Raw genomic sequence first — 14,493 nt, 5'->3', positions numbered from 1 at the left:
AGTGTCTCACATCTGCTTCTGCTCAATTTTTCACAAGTCTTTGTAGGCTTGCTTTTTAAGTCAGGACCTTAATGTTGATGTACAGCAGCTGTCCCTCTGTATTCTTTGCCAAACATTGTGGATAATCTCGATAATTCTTAAAGAATTGTCTGCTCAGAGGTCAATGAGGGTCAAACTATCTTTGCAGTAAGATGAAGAAGACATTGTTTCCCTTTTGTCTGTGTGAGCAGAACCGGTGGCACTGCAGTGACTCACACAATGTTACACAATGATGTCAGTGGCCAGTACAATTCTCACCTTCATGAACTTGCAGGGTCACTTAAGATAGCCCTTGAGGAAGCTGTGAAAATTATTAATTGCATTAAATCTCAACTGTTGAATTCACATCTTTTTAATATTCCAAGTGATAAAATGGGCAGTTGGCATACGGTGCTTTTGCTTCATATAGTTCACTGAGGAAAGGCCCCTGTGAAACAGTTACAAGCTGAACTAGCCATTTTTTTTTTTCATAAAACACGATTTTTTACTTAAAAGAATGTCTGGCAAACTGGTTATCCTGACATGGGTATTTAGAAGATGGTTTCTTGAAAATGAACAGAGTGACCTTGTCACTTCAAGGAAAACAGCTGACAGTATTTGTTGGCACTGATAAAAGTTGAGCTTCTGTGTGAAAATGAAAATTTCAGAAAACTTGTTCACCGTCACATTGAACTTGACAGTATCTCCTTCCTTAAAGCCTTTTCTGATGAGAATGGCAGAGATATTGATGGATATGACTTTTTTGGGAATTTGCGTAATGTGATATGTCAACTTTGAAGATCTGCCTCACTCAGCGAAATGATATTTTCCAAATGACCAGCCTATGCTGTTACAAGGTGAGGCACAGGAGAAAATTCCATTCCAGGTGCAAGACAGACTAGTGGAACAGAATGTGGAAAGTTCATGGATATGGGCCTCCCTGGTGGTGCAAGGGGTAGAGCACAGCACTGTGAAGTTATCCACAGCCTCTGCGGCATTAGTTTGATCTCCAGCTGGCCAGGGAGCTACCCACATGGCGCAGCAGACCTCTCCTGTCTTGCCTGCTGCTCCCCTCAAGCAGTGTATTTCAGTAGATCTGCCTGTTTTGCTCCCTACTCTGTCTCTGGTGAATCCTCTCACATCTGCTTCTGCTCAATTTTTCACAAGTCTCACCCCCCCCCCCACCTCTGGCCTGTACCCCAGTTCTTGTATGCATAAATAAAGAAATTTTTTTTTTTTTAAAAAGAAAGTTCATGAATATGCCTCTGGATTCTAAAACTCATCTTGAAGAAACTACCACTATGGGATTCTGTTGAATTACCAAAGAAGAATATCCACAATGATTTGAAAAGGCTATTAACATTCTCGCTTTTCCAACTACACCCTGGGTGAAGCCAGATCTTCCTTCTATATCTCACCCCAAACAACAAATCACAAGTGACTGCTGAAGCAGATATGAGAAGCTCCCTATCTTTTCTGAAGCCAGATACCAACTAAAGGGATTTGTGAAAATGTTAGAGAACTCCACTTTTCTCATTTAAATGTTTTTGGATTTCTTTTTACATATCCCTGAATGGGAATATTACTTCTAAATGAATTGGTACATACATATTGAAAACATTTCTCAGTTGTAACTTCCAATATGGTAAATGCCAATAGCTAACACAAACCAAAGTTCTTAGAGTTCTTGAAGTTTTTAAAAATCATCAAAGGGCCTGGAGACTCAAAAGTTTATACTTCTTGGGTGATGAATGATAGCATGAAAGGAGGGGCCAGTCAAACCTGTTTTCTGGTTGTGCTTGGGCCACTTATCCAAGATGAGCCGTGGGGATTGGCTTTTACTCCTCTGAAAGGCCGCAAGGGCACTGCAGGCCCACCGTGGGGGAAACTGGTTGGAGTGAAGCAGGTGTGGGTGGTCCGCTGCACCCGAGGAAAGAAGAAGGAGGGATGCACAGGAGTGGGCAGATGCAGCCCAGGGCAAAGATCACCTGCTCTGTGGCTCGAAAAGGACCCACATTCCTGCCCCAAGAGGAATTTTGTTGTAACTTTGTTTTCCCTCCTTTTGGTTGAATCAGACTTTGTAGGGTGGCAGATAACGAATGCCACCTCAGGGAGCCAGAAAGGCATTGGAAACTTGGATCTGTACTCAGCTGATATCCCTGAACTACAGCCCTGGAAGGCAGTTTTCAGGACCTGCCAGCTTTCATTTTCCTTCTACCCCCCAGTCCAGACACCCTACCTCCCCTCTGGGCCGTGGCTTGGTACAGAGGGGAAGACTATGCTCTTTGGCAAGCTTTGGAAACCCATGTCTGGCCCAGAGAAGTGCCATCATTTCCAAAGCAGGAAATCAGGTCTCTCCCCAAAGCTCTGAAGTTTACTTTATAAATTATAGCCAATTATCTTTGTTATTTCAATCTCTGTTCCATGAGCTTTAGGGAAGAGCATCCAGGGACCTGTTTGCATGACATTTTCTTCTCTTTGCCATGTGCAACTTGGCATTCAGCGAGCCCAGGAAGGAAGTGTGTGCCGGGGTCATTTTCTGTAGCCCCTACCCCACAGCACAGCCTGGCAAGGAACAGGGATTTGTTTGGGCAGTCCTGCAAGGGCACGGCCCCAGGCCAAACTCAGGGCCTTCACGGACTTTGTGGGGACTGTCAAGACCCTTCTTCTGTCTCTTGGGCTGGCAGTCCTGGCTACAGAAGAGCCAGGAGTCATCCTGCCACTCAGACAGGCACGCTCAGGTGAAAGGAGCACTGGTGGAGCAGGTGGGAGAAGCTCCCTTAAAGGAGGCAGGTGGGGGGTGGGACGGGAGGGATTGGGGTCAGAATGGGGGGGCTGCAATTGTATGGGGAATATAAAAATAAAATTATTAAAAAAAATAAAATTAAAAAAAAAAAAGGAGGCAGGTGGAACTCTGTTGCTTGTATCCACGGACACATGCTGAGTTAGTCCAGAGGAGGGGGTGGGGTGCTGGGGCTGGGAGTGAGGGGGTCAAGTGCAAGCATGACTTGGTGGGTGGTGGTGGTGTGTGAGCGTGTCTCCCTGCTCAGGTCTCTGGGTTTCCGTACAGTCCTCACCTGGTTCTGTCTGCTCCCAACGCAGGGGCTTTGCTCAGGCAGCAGCTTCCTTATGGAACCCCCCCCCCCTAATTATCTGCTTCTAACCCTGCAGATTTCCACTCCAGCTTCATTTCCCCAGAGAAGCCATCTCTGATCTTCACATCTAAGTCAAACCTCTTCCCTTTAGGATGTCATAGCAACCTTGTTCCTCTTTTTTGTAGCATTTTTTATGGCTGTCATCTCACAAGTCTTCGGAAATGATTGAGCATGTGTGTGCCTTCCTCAGTAAACTGTGAGACACCCCCACCGCTGCCAGTGCAGAGTCCCACCTGTTTAGCACACTGCTGTCTCCCCAGTGTCAGCGCAGCACATGACATACCATACATGTGGAATGAATGAAGGCAAGAATGAATGTGGTTTGTGTTAGTTGTGCAAGTGTGCAATGCCCTCCCCTTTCCTCCAGCTGCTGCAGCAGTGCTGCTTCTGGTACATTCCAGAGAGGCTCTGCCTCTGTGTCTCCCTTGTCCATGTGTTTGAGCTTTGTAGAGAGCAGATATAAGGTTTTCTCTGTAACTGTAAGAGGCCTTCAGAAAGGGAACAACATCTCTTTTGTTTAACAGGGGGCTTCTGGGCAAAACTGGCCTCTGTATAGCCATGGTGCGAAGTATGGGTCATGGAATCAGAGGGTTCCTGTACTCAGAGTGAACAGGACTGGGAAATGACACTGCACTGTGTATAATGGATGGTTTTAAGGTGGATCAGGATCATACTGCTAAGTGTTGGTGAGCCATAGTGCCTGCTGGACAATGTCTACGGTTTTCTTGTGCTGTTTCTGGTTTCAAACTGAGAGACTGCGGAGGAATCTAGAAGGCAGAATGCAGAGGGTTTGGAGTGAAGCAGAGAATGAAACAACAACCCTCCCATTTATATTCTGGGCTCTCTGTAGGCACAGTAGGGTTGGAAACTCATCCCCTACCAGGCAGAGGCCTGGGGTTGGTGCTTCCTGTCCCAGGTCAAAGGTGCTGCTACCTTCTTGCTGTATCCACTCAAGGTACCTTCCAGCCAGTCTTGCTTGAGATACTGGGTCAAGTGTGATGTATGTTTGTGGAAGGGGGACTCCAGGGGGGTCAATGGTGGCACTTACAGCTCAGTCACGTCCTTGGGAATGCCCTTGGGAAGTGCGCGGAGCCCCTTGTTGCTGCATCGCACCACCGTCTCCATGCAGGTACACTGGTCCGGGCAGCGGGGGCCCAGCTGGCAGCTGCTTTCGTCGTTTCCTGGGGAGCAGGAACCCCAGGAGTGAGCATTTGGGAGACAAAACCAACTGGGGGAGTGGCAGATGAGCAAGACTGGGACAGGGCACTGAGCTGCAAAGGGAAGCCCTGGCTCTGAGCCAGACCACAAGTGAGGAGCCTGTGGCCTCATCAGTGGTTGCAGAGGTAAGAAAATGCCTGGCTTGGGGAATAGAGCTCCCTAATGTCCACCACATGTACATGAAATGAAGACTATTAAAACTTGAATCAAAAGATTGGAAAGAGGTCATTATTAACCTGATCAGGAATAAACCAAAGTAACTAAAAGGTGGGGGGCAGGGCCCCATTAATCCCTCTTCTTCCTCCTCCCTCTCTCCCCTCATTCTATTATATAATCATTCTGGGTGATAAATGTGTCCCCAGTCCCCATTATACCTTAAGGGCAGTTAATCTACAAACCAGTAATAGCTCTCTAGATAACCTAATGTTGAGCAAGTGAAGAACTGTGCTAGCTTGAATTTATACAAACATGTTCTTTAGGATCCTGAGCCATGGGGGTATTCAGGTCCCCTGGTCAGTGACAGGAATTTTCCAGGAGCTCATCTAGAAGTCTGTTTCTTTTGAGCACACATTCTGAGCCTCATGATGATGCAGGCAGGAAAACTGAGGCCCAGGGCTCCCATGTACAGTTGTGTAGGTTGTATACTATACAAGGGTGACATAGCATTTAATGGGTACCAATTTCACTGTGGACTTGACAGGTTAGGATGTTTGGTAATTGTATCAATGACAGTGTTGTCATTGAAAGTACAAAATGTCTTATTTCAAAAAATCAATGACAGGGCCTCCCCGGTGGCGCAGCGGTAGAGCGCTGGGTTGTGAAGCTGCCTGCAGCCTCTGCAGCGCCGGTTCGATCCCCGGCTGCTCCCCGGCCACCGGAGGAGGGTCCCACATGGCGCGCAGACCTCTCCTGCCGCCCGCTGCTCCCCTCAGCAGTGTACTTCGGTCCTTCTGCCTACTCTGCTCCCCGCTCTGGCTCTGGTGAATTCTTTCACCCTCCCGCGCTTCTGACTGTACCCAGTGCATGTATAAACAAAACAAACAAATAAATAAAAAAAAAAAAAAAAACCATGCCTCTATAAAAAAAAAAAAAATCAATGACAAGTTTTTGACTGACAAATTTAAAATGTCTTTAGAAAAAGGCATCTTTCCTTAATTTGCATGAAGGAGTCCTGTGGGATAGCAGCAGGCCCAAGCTCCAGTTGCAGGCCTAAGGGCATAGTGTGAGCAGCTCTCAGGAGACCTGACAGTGGTTTTCTGCTACTTCTCTCCTCACTGGAATCCCCTTTGCCTCCAGCTACTGCCTCCCCCACCCCCAGCCCTCTCACCTTCACAAGTGAAGTCCTGGATGGCCACATCCTGGATGGGAATCTCCTTGAGGAAGAAGGGCTTCTGGCACCGGGGGTTCCCGCTGACAATGCGTCTCTTTCGCAGCCACTTGCCGAGCCAGGCTAGGTGGCAGTTGCAGTTGAAGGGGTTGGACAGGAGGTTTCTGGAAGAAGAGAAGGGCCATCTCTGAGTGGCTAGCCTGGGACTGAGGGAGCTGGCCCTGGGATCTGGTTCCACCACCCTCAGGCTGGCTCTCCAGGTAGCTCTGCTCTAGGTTCAGAAGGAGGAGGGAGGGGACCTAGAAAAGGGAATGCAGACCTTCTTCTAAAATCCTGAGGCAGTTTCTGCACATGTGTCCTTCCAGACCTCCTGCAGACAGGGCTATGGTCTCCTGCGTCATTTGCTGCGTGACTATCCCCAAGAACCTCTGTAAGTGGGTTTCACCTGCCTGGGATGAATCCAGACTGTCTGCCTGGTTGCCTCCGTTCCCCTTTGGTCCTCAGCATAAATGACCCCTTGTCAAAGAAGCCTTCCCTGAGCCCCTCATCTGAAGGGAAAAGAAAATTCTGTCTCATTCCATTCTTCTCTGCCACAGGCCCTTGGAACCTGTGAAGATGGTACAGTATCAGCCTCCTGACCTTAGACTCTCAGTTCCCGAGAGCAGGGACCAGGTCTGCCTTCTGCCTGTGTCTCCAGACAACCTGACCTCAGCACAGGCACTGGATGTGGATTTGCTGAATGCTATTCTGGTGGATGGAGGGATGGAAGCAGCTCTCATTTTCTGAGCCTCTCCAAGAGTGTGTGACCAGGGCCTCCCCAGTGGTGCAGCAGTTGAGCGCTGGGTTGCGAAGCTGCCCGCAGCCTCTGCAGGCCCAGTTCGATCTCCGGCTGCTCCCCAGCCACCGGAGGAGGGTCCCACATGGCGCACAGACCTCTCCTGCCGCCCGCTGCTCCCCCCAGCAGTGTACTTCGGTCCTTCTGCCTGCTCTGCTCCCCGCTCTGGCTCTGGTGAATTCTCTCATCCTCCTGCACTTCTGACTGTACCCAGTACTTGTATAAATAAATAAATAAATAAATCTTTTTTTTTTTTTTTAATTTTCTAGAGGCATGTCTTATTTTATTTATCTATTTGTTTGTTTGTTTGTTTGGTTTATACATGCACTGGGTACAGTCAGAAGCCGGGAGGGTGAGAAAATTCACCAGAGCCAGAGCAGGGAGCAGAACAGGCAGAAGGACCGAAGTACACTGCTGAGGGGAGCAGCGGGCGGCAGGAGAGGTCTGCGCGCCATGTGGGACCCTCCTCCGGTGGCCGGGGAGCAGCCGGGGATCGAACCGGCGCCGCAGAGGCCGCGGGCAGCTTCGCAACCCAGCGCTCAACCGCTGCGCCACCTGGGAGGCCCTAAATAAATAAATCTTAAAAAAAAAAAAAAAAAAAAAGAGTGTGTGACCAGTTTCAGCTCTTTACAAAGCCGCTCTCTCAGACCCGCCACAAAACCCCGGGAAGGAGCCAACGTGATTGCCATTTCACAATGTGGCAAGGATGATGTAGGGAGGTTACCTAAGATGAACAGGTGGCTGCGGCATGGGAGGGCTGATAGGAGTTTGGGTCAGACCTTCCTGGGATTGAGTCCAGGCCCCACTGCCCAACCCCAAAATGCCCAGGATGATGCCAAGTTCTTCTGTCAAAGCTGTTTCCCTCATTGCTTTGTGAGTCTCCCCTTCTGGGCACGTTTGTATCTTTGAATTTCCAGTGTGATGGCAGCTAGAAGCTGTGAGAGGTGGGTTCAATCCCACCTCCTCTCCCCTCCCCCTGCCCCCAGGCTAGCTCCTAACCAACTGTCCCATCATCAAATCATCCAATTATTCAACAATTAAGTGACAGGCATCCACTTAGCACCAGGCACAGGCCTAGGCATTGAGGAAGTAGCAGAGAACAAACAGTCCTACTGTCCTTCTAGTTCTGTATTCCAGTGGGCAGGAGCCAGGCAGTATATAATTAACAACAAATAAGTAAGTTATATCATAGAGTAGGAATGGTCAATGCTGTGGAAACAGAGCAGGACTAGGTGGTGAAGGCAGGGGAGGGGTGGGGGGTGCAGCCATAGAAACCTGAGTTTCCTTCTGTGGAGGAGGGAGGAGGCTAGGCAGTGGCGCAGTATTCTAAATGGGGGTGGGCTGGGGGTGGGCTAGAGGGCAGGAGGAAGGGGCTGGAGCGGTCAGGAGGGACTAGAGGACACAGGGCCTTTAGCCCATCCTATCACTGGTGTTAATGCCGGGTGACGTGGGTGTATGAGAACATGACAGCAAGTAGCAACAAGATGCTCAGCTAAAATCTTTCTCCTCTGCCTTCCCAAAGGCCTTTGGGGAAGGAATGAGAGGGGAGAACGAAATAGCAACTAAAGTTAAGAGAACCGCACAGAGATACTATGAGCAAAGTAAATGCTGACACATACTGAGTCACCTCTATGCCCCAGCCCCCCTGCTGTGTATTTTACAAACACTAACAGATGCAATTTTCATAATATTCCTACCAGGTGAATTATGCAGAAGGGACAGTGGAGAGACGAAGTAACTTTTCCAAGGTCACACAGCTCATGAGAGGCCGAGCCAGGATTTGTACCCAGGAAATTGGCCTCTAGAGCCCAAAGTTTTAACCATTATTCCAAACAGCCTTCTTTACCAGTACAGTGAATTCCCCAGACAGAAATACTCACTTAGGGGTCCAGAATGCTAGATTTGACTCTGGTTCCAATATACATTTAAGCGGCCAGTGACATCATTTTAAACGCCCTGTTGGATCAGTCACTGCCTGCTTAAAACCTTGAGTGGCTTCCTGATGTGCCCTGGATGAAGACCTAAACAGCCTATGGCAATCCTGCAGCCTGGCTTGGCCTCTTCTCTAGCCTGGCCTGATCCCTGTTCTGTCTTATTCTGTGCTGTCACCAGGCTGGGCCTGGTTTGGTCCTGAGTATCTCCTCTGCTTCAACCCACCACAGGACTGTTGCATAAGCTCTTCTTATTGGAGCACTTGCCTTTCTTACTTTTTGAACAAGTACCTCCCACTCACCTTCCAGAACGCAATCCAGTGTTCCTCAACAACCTACACTGGGTTTGCATATCACCACAGACCTCCAGTGTATGGCAACTCATGGTATTGTGAGCTTAAGGGAGGAGGGACTGTGCCTTCATCTTCTCTACTTAGATGGTGCCTGACACATGAGAGGAGTCTGGCAAATGTTTGTGGATTGGGACTTTGGCCAAAGATAGCAGGGAACTGGGAGGGAAGAGGTCTGCAGGAGAGGGGCCCAGGATGCGTGGGCAATGCATCTGGGAGGACTTACATGGTAGACAGGGAGACCAGGGTAGTGAAGGCCCCAGGGGTGATGGTGGTGATCCGGTTGTCATAGAGGGACAACAGCCTTACTGAGCTCAGGCCAGCAAAGGTGTCATTGCTCACACAGCTGACCAGGTTACTCCGCAGCATCCTGCAGGGGAAGGGAAAGGGATGAGAGAGAGAATACAGATGTTATCCTTTCCTTCCCACAATGGTGTGTCAGTGGTGTGAGCACATGCCTGTGCACATGTTGGTGGGGTGCTTTGGCAACTCCCAACCCGGAACAGTCATGTGACTCAGGTATGTCTGGTCATAGCAGGGCCCAGGACCCCTTGTGGAGCCTGTAAATATGCATGCATATTCTTGTCTGTGCCTGCTCTATAGCAGAAGCTGGTGTCATGCATGACTATGTGCACAAACACATTCTGTGCCATTGTCAGTGTATGCGTGTATATTTCTGGGAGGAGATGGGAGTTAAGATGTGACTGTAGGTGTCAGCTTGTATGTGTGTGGTTGCATGTACACGGTTGTTGCTTGCGTGTGTGCACGCTGCATGTCGTGGTTATGTACATATGGGCATATGTGTGAGTGTGCGCTTCCATCAGCATATTTCTATGTGTGTATACATGTGTGTATACACATGTATATGAATTATTGTGTGTATACATGTGTGTATGTGTGGGCATGTGCATATGCATGTTCTGGGGAGTGCTTAGCATATTGAGTTCTTTCTCAGTAAGGACCAGGAAATGCCTAATGCTGACCTGGTTCCAGGGAGGGAGGGATCTGTAGGCCAGGCTAGCTCCAGGGCCTCGCCTGCTGCCTTCACAGATCCCCTGCCCTCTGACCTGTTGGAGCCTCATCCATGTTCTGGGTACTCACAGGGTCTTGAGGCCACTGAGGCCACGGAACATGCGCCCGTGCACCGTCTCCAGCTGGTTCCCTGTCAGCATCAGCTCCTGCACATTGGTTGCTCCATCAAAGGCACCTTCTCTCACCTCCTTGATCTTGTTGTTACTCAGGTTTCTAGAAGGAGGTGGAAAAATGGATGCAGGGAGGAAGCCACCTAGGAGGTGTGCAGATGGAGGACTGGATGAGGGGGTGTTGAGTCTGGGCTCCCTGACCTCTGGTCTTCAGCACCTGTGTGCAGAGGGCAGGGACTCCTGTCCTACACAGGTGGGGCCACCTTTGGAAAGCAGATTTGAAGTCTTTTCAGTGCCCTGAAAAGTGATTCTCAAAATTATTTTCTCCCTTTAACAGATACTTTCACTAAATAGTGATAGTCAAGAGAAAGGAAGTGATAGTCAAGAGAAAAATACACAATGTCTCCCCAGGAGGTGGGGCATTTGTAGAACTTCTAGCTCTCTCACCATTGGATTCCAGCAATACATGGACAATTTCTAGTTACTACTTTTTGAGTAACTGTTACATTACTCATTTGTACCACCGAAGGATCTGGCCAGCAGAAAACCACTTCAAATCCTCAAAACAACACCTATCATGGGTATCACTGTTATTATTGCTTCATGAGGTCAGAGAGGTTAAGTAACTTGCCCAGAGTCACACAGCTGACAGAAGTGGGGCTTGAAGCCATGCTTTCAGGCACACTACAAGGACTCTAGCAAACTGTCTCCTTCCTAAGTGAAAATTTCCTGAGTGATGTGGAAACTTCCTTATATTATTATTGCTTTGCACAATTCAGTGCTTTGGATACTATGTATTCTTAATGGGCTCTGGGCTATCATTTCTATCTCCCCCTGAGCTCAGGGGGGCCATCCCCCTCCCTGTCCAACCATCCACAGCAAGCAGAACCTGAAGAGTCATGGACTGTGAGTTCCCAGCCGCTCCCTGGCAAATGGTTGGGGGCTCCCACAGACCACTCAAATGTTCAGGAGTGAAAGTCATTCCAGGCTGACTGGACAGGGCTCAAAGTGATGTTGATCACAAACTGAAGGAAGAATTACCTCTAGGAAGATGATGGCCACTGCCCTACATAGGGCTGGTGTTCTGCACACAAGACATTGCAGGCACAGTGGGGCCTGTTGATGGACTGAGCACCCCAGGCTGTCAGACCCAAGAGCTCTCTAGACCTGGCCCTACTGGCCCATCGTGCTGATGGGGACCTGAGGCTCAGAGAGAAGAGCTACAGGTCCCAGAGCATTGTAAGGGGATCTGGGAGAACAAGTTCCTGGTATTTTCTCTCAAGTTCCCTTCCTTGGGGCACTTGCTGACCCATGTTAACACTGGGGGTGGGGTGGTGGGTAAAGCCTCCCTTAGTGACCAACTGGACATAGTTGATAGAACTGGGTGCACAGGGCTCACGCAGGCCACTTGCCCCCTTCCCAAGTCGGGGCTTGGCCTGCCAGGTACACCCATGCCCACACATTTGGGCAGGTGTGGAGGAAACAGAGACCACCTCAGTTTCTCTTCTTGCACTGTCTGCTTCTTGTCCTGGTTTTGTCCTCCTTCCCCTTCTGTCTTGCCAAGGAAACAAGAGCAAACACTCCTCAGAGTCCTGCCCCAAGATCTGAGAGAGTTGGCTGACTCTAGAACTGCATATCCACTCTGTCTGGCTCTCCTTAAACTTAGCCTGTTTTCTTAATAAATCCTGATTGTCCTCGTCTGGGATAACCCAGGAATGAAGGTAATGAACAGGGAAGACTGCAAATTACCCCCAAATTAGACATGGGAAGAGAGATAAAGGCTCTCCCAGCAGCTATAACTCATCTGAATGCCAAGGAGAAGGATTTTACTCCAGAGATTTAAGCTTCTTGGGGAATGACAGTACCTGGGACTGGCAATGAAGATGAGTTAAAGCAGCTATGAAGGGGGAGGAGTCCCATTTCCTGACATCTGTTTCTTTAGATGAGCAAAATTAACATCACATTACTGTAAGGTTTATGAATTGAATTTCCCTGGGGGGTAAGGAGAGTAAAAAAAGGATAGAAGTTTCTGGAAGACCAGGATGCTATTCCCTCTCCTCCCACCAAAGCCCTGATCAAAAACACAGGCAGCTCGGGCTGCAGAGAGCAGCTTGGGGCAAACACTCCCACCGCTAAGCAGCACACCAGGGTTTGTAAGAGCATTATCTTATTCTCAAAGCACTTTCTTCCTGAAAATGACAAAGGTCCTAGAAAACCCTGAAATGTAAAATCAGGGCCACTCAGAGGGCTTCTCTCCAATTTTTTCTGCAGACCCATTAGAAGGAATTACTGTTTCATCACAGCTGACTCCTATGTGTATGGTGGGGGAAGGAACTGACACCTGAGAGGTCCAGACAGGCCTGGGGTATGTCAGAGGGGTCAGCACAGGACACGTCTAGCTCCCCTCTGCCACCTCTGCAAGCAGTTCTCATTCTTCCCAAACAGCAAAGTGAGGCCAAGGATCCATCTGTGTCTGGAAAGCCCTCTTTTGGGAAGGTAAGCCTTGGCTTCTTTGGGGCTCATGTGTCCTCAGTTTTGTACAACATCCCACAAACTCTATCTAGCAACTGGCAAGGAACTGTAATAGCAAAAAAAGCCCAGGCCCAGGTGGGGAGAGAACTAAGTGGAATTTTCTGGAAACTGTGGGTACTAGGTTATGGGACAGAGCTCCTGACACTCAGCCACAGGTTGCAGGCTGAAATGTCCACAGGTAGGTGGCTTAATGCAAGTCTAATAGACACAGGTGCCCCTGGTAAGGGGTCAGCTGCTTAACTGGAGCCACTTGGCTACATAGGCCCAGTTTTGCCAACCTAATTCTCTAAAAGATGCCAGAAATCCAGATTTTGTTTGCCGTGAAAAACCCTAGCTTTTAAAAATGGGCAACTCGTGATTAAAAATACAACCACCAACAACAGATCAACCCATCCAAACTGGGCTGGAGGGCAACAGTTTTTAGTCTTAGGCTGAGATGGTCTTTCAGGGTAAGAACCTACCTGGGTGTCTACCTGAGAAGGCCCGTAGCTGATTTCTGCATGGGGTGTCATTTGAAGAGCTGCCCTGAGTCATTGGAGTTCACAAGGGTGATTTTTTTTTTTTTCCATCTCTTAGCACCAGTGATGTTCAGAGAAATCATTATGCCAACACGACAGGTAAGGGCACAGAGGTTCAGAGCTCCTGAAAGCATTTGTTTGTGATACCTGTTTTAGATAGATAACCATCTGCTCTAGGTACTCAACTTGATGTTCTCTTTTCTCTTTCTGTACCTTCTTGCCCCCATCCTATGGCCAGAGGTCATGCCTTTCTTCCTATCTGTTCATAATTACTTCTGCTCCTCATCAAAAGGAGGAAAGTAGATTTACTTTTATTATGCAAATGATGAAACCAAGGCTCACGCAGGAGGGGAGGGGTAAAGCTGAACTCAGAACAAACACAGGTCTATCTCTTCTACCCCAGATTTTGGGCTGCTCCTGAGAAGTAGAAATATTTTGTAGCCCTGATATTCATTCTAATGTGGCAAATAGTGATACCAGCTGAAAGATAGCTACTTGTTTTGATGAGAACTGGGCCTGTATTTTGCCACAGTCTCCACCACTCCCTTTTGGATACTGAGCCTGGGAGTTGGTTGGCATTTACAGTGTTTGTGCTGTTGTTTTCTTTTGGGTACAGAAATATCTCTATATTTGTGTCCTTGTCAAGATGTGAAGATGATAGGTAGACTCAAGAGTGCTTGAGTTTCACCTAAAATGGGAAGAGTACGTATCTCTTCATGGAAACAAGGGCTGCCAAATTCACTTACCACACAAAAATGCACTTGGTCAGCCTCACTCATTCTAATTAATGCCCACCTTCTCTCTATAGAATTTCTGTCTTGAGGTTTGAAACAAAGTGAATTCTTGTACAACTCCTGGCAGGTAATGGGTGAAGTCTGTCTGCTGGGGAGGGACCCACCGATGATCAACAATGATTGTCACCAGGACCCATGTGTGCCCGTTTCTCAGCAGTCCCTTCAGGAGCTCCCACTGCTCTCAGTTACAGAGCAGTCATGAGGCCATGGCCAACGCGCTGGCTGTAGGCAGGGAGGGAGGGAGAAATCCTGAATAGCACCAAAGAGATCCAGAAGCAGCACAGGGCAGGGCAGGGGAAGGTCTCTCTCCTTCATGTCTGCAGGGACTGATGGGTGGGAGAGTAGAGAAGGTAAAAATAAGGGCTGTAGTCAGTTCTCACTATTCATCAGAGTGATGCTCTACATGGCTGCTGGAAAAAGAATTAGCAAATGCTGGAACACTGCTCCTGGGGAAATATGGTGGGGGAGATGGTTCCTGTCCCCCTCTGTACAGTTTCATCAGCCCTCATACATGAATTTGTTTGATGCACATTGCTGTTTAAAGACATCTTACTGAATATACATTGTTGATTTCTTACATTGCACTCACAGCCACAGCACTACAACTTATATCCGAATGAAGTTTATCTAATACATGCATTTTCTTCATAAGGCATATCACAGCCTCTCTGTG

At 48.5% G+C, this 14,493-nt stretch overlaps 1 protein-coding gene across 2 annotated transcripts in view; it reads right to left on the bottom strand.

Moving 5' to 3' along the window:
- Nucleotides 1–14,493, bottom strand: part of SLIT3 (slit guidance ligand 3) — a gene marked incomplete at its 5' end in the record, with an annotated part of 602,061 nt that overhangs the window by 67,808 nt on the left and 519,760 nt on the right. For both annotated transcript variants that reach the window (XM_084244368.1, XM_084244367.1), the window contains 4 exons: nucleotides 4,222–4,354; nucleotides 5,719–5,882; nucleotides 9,061–9,204; nucleotides 9,936–10,079. In XM_084244368.1, coding sequence (XP_084100494.1) covers nucleotides 4,222–4,354; nucleotides 5,719–5,882; nucleotides 9,061–9,204; nucleotides 9,936–10,079 — 585 coding nt within the window. The remainder of the gene's footprint in view (nucleotides 1–4,221; nucleotides 4,355–5,718; nucleotides 5,883–9,060; nucleotides 9,205–9,935; nucleotides 10,080–14,493) is intronic.

Source organism: Talpa europaea (assembly GCF_964194135.1).
Source record: "Talpa europaea genome assembly, chromosome: 9".
Lineage (NCBI taxonomy): Eukaryota > Metazoa > Chordata > Mammalia > Eulipotyphla > Talpidae > Talpa > Talpa europaea.
This window is presented reverse-complemented; position numbering and strand designations above follow the sequence as displayed.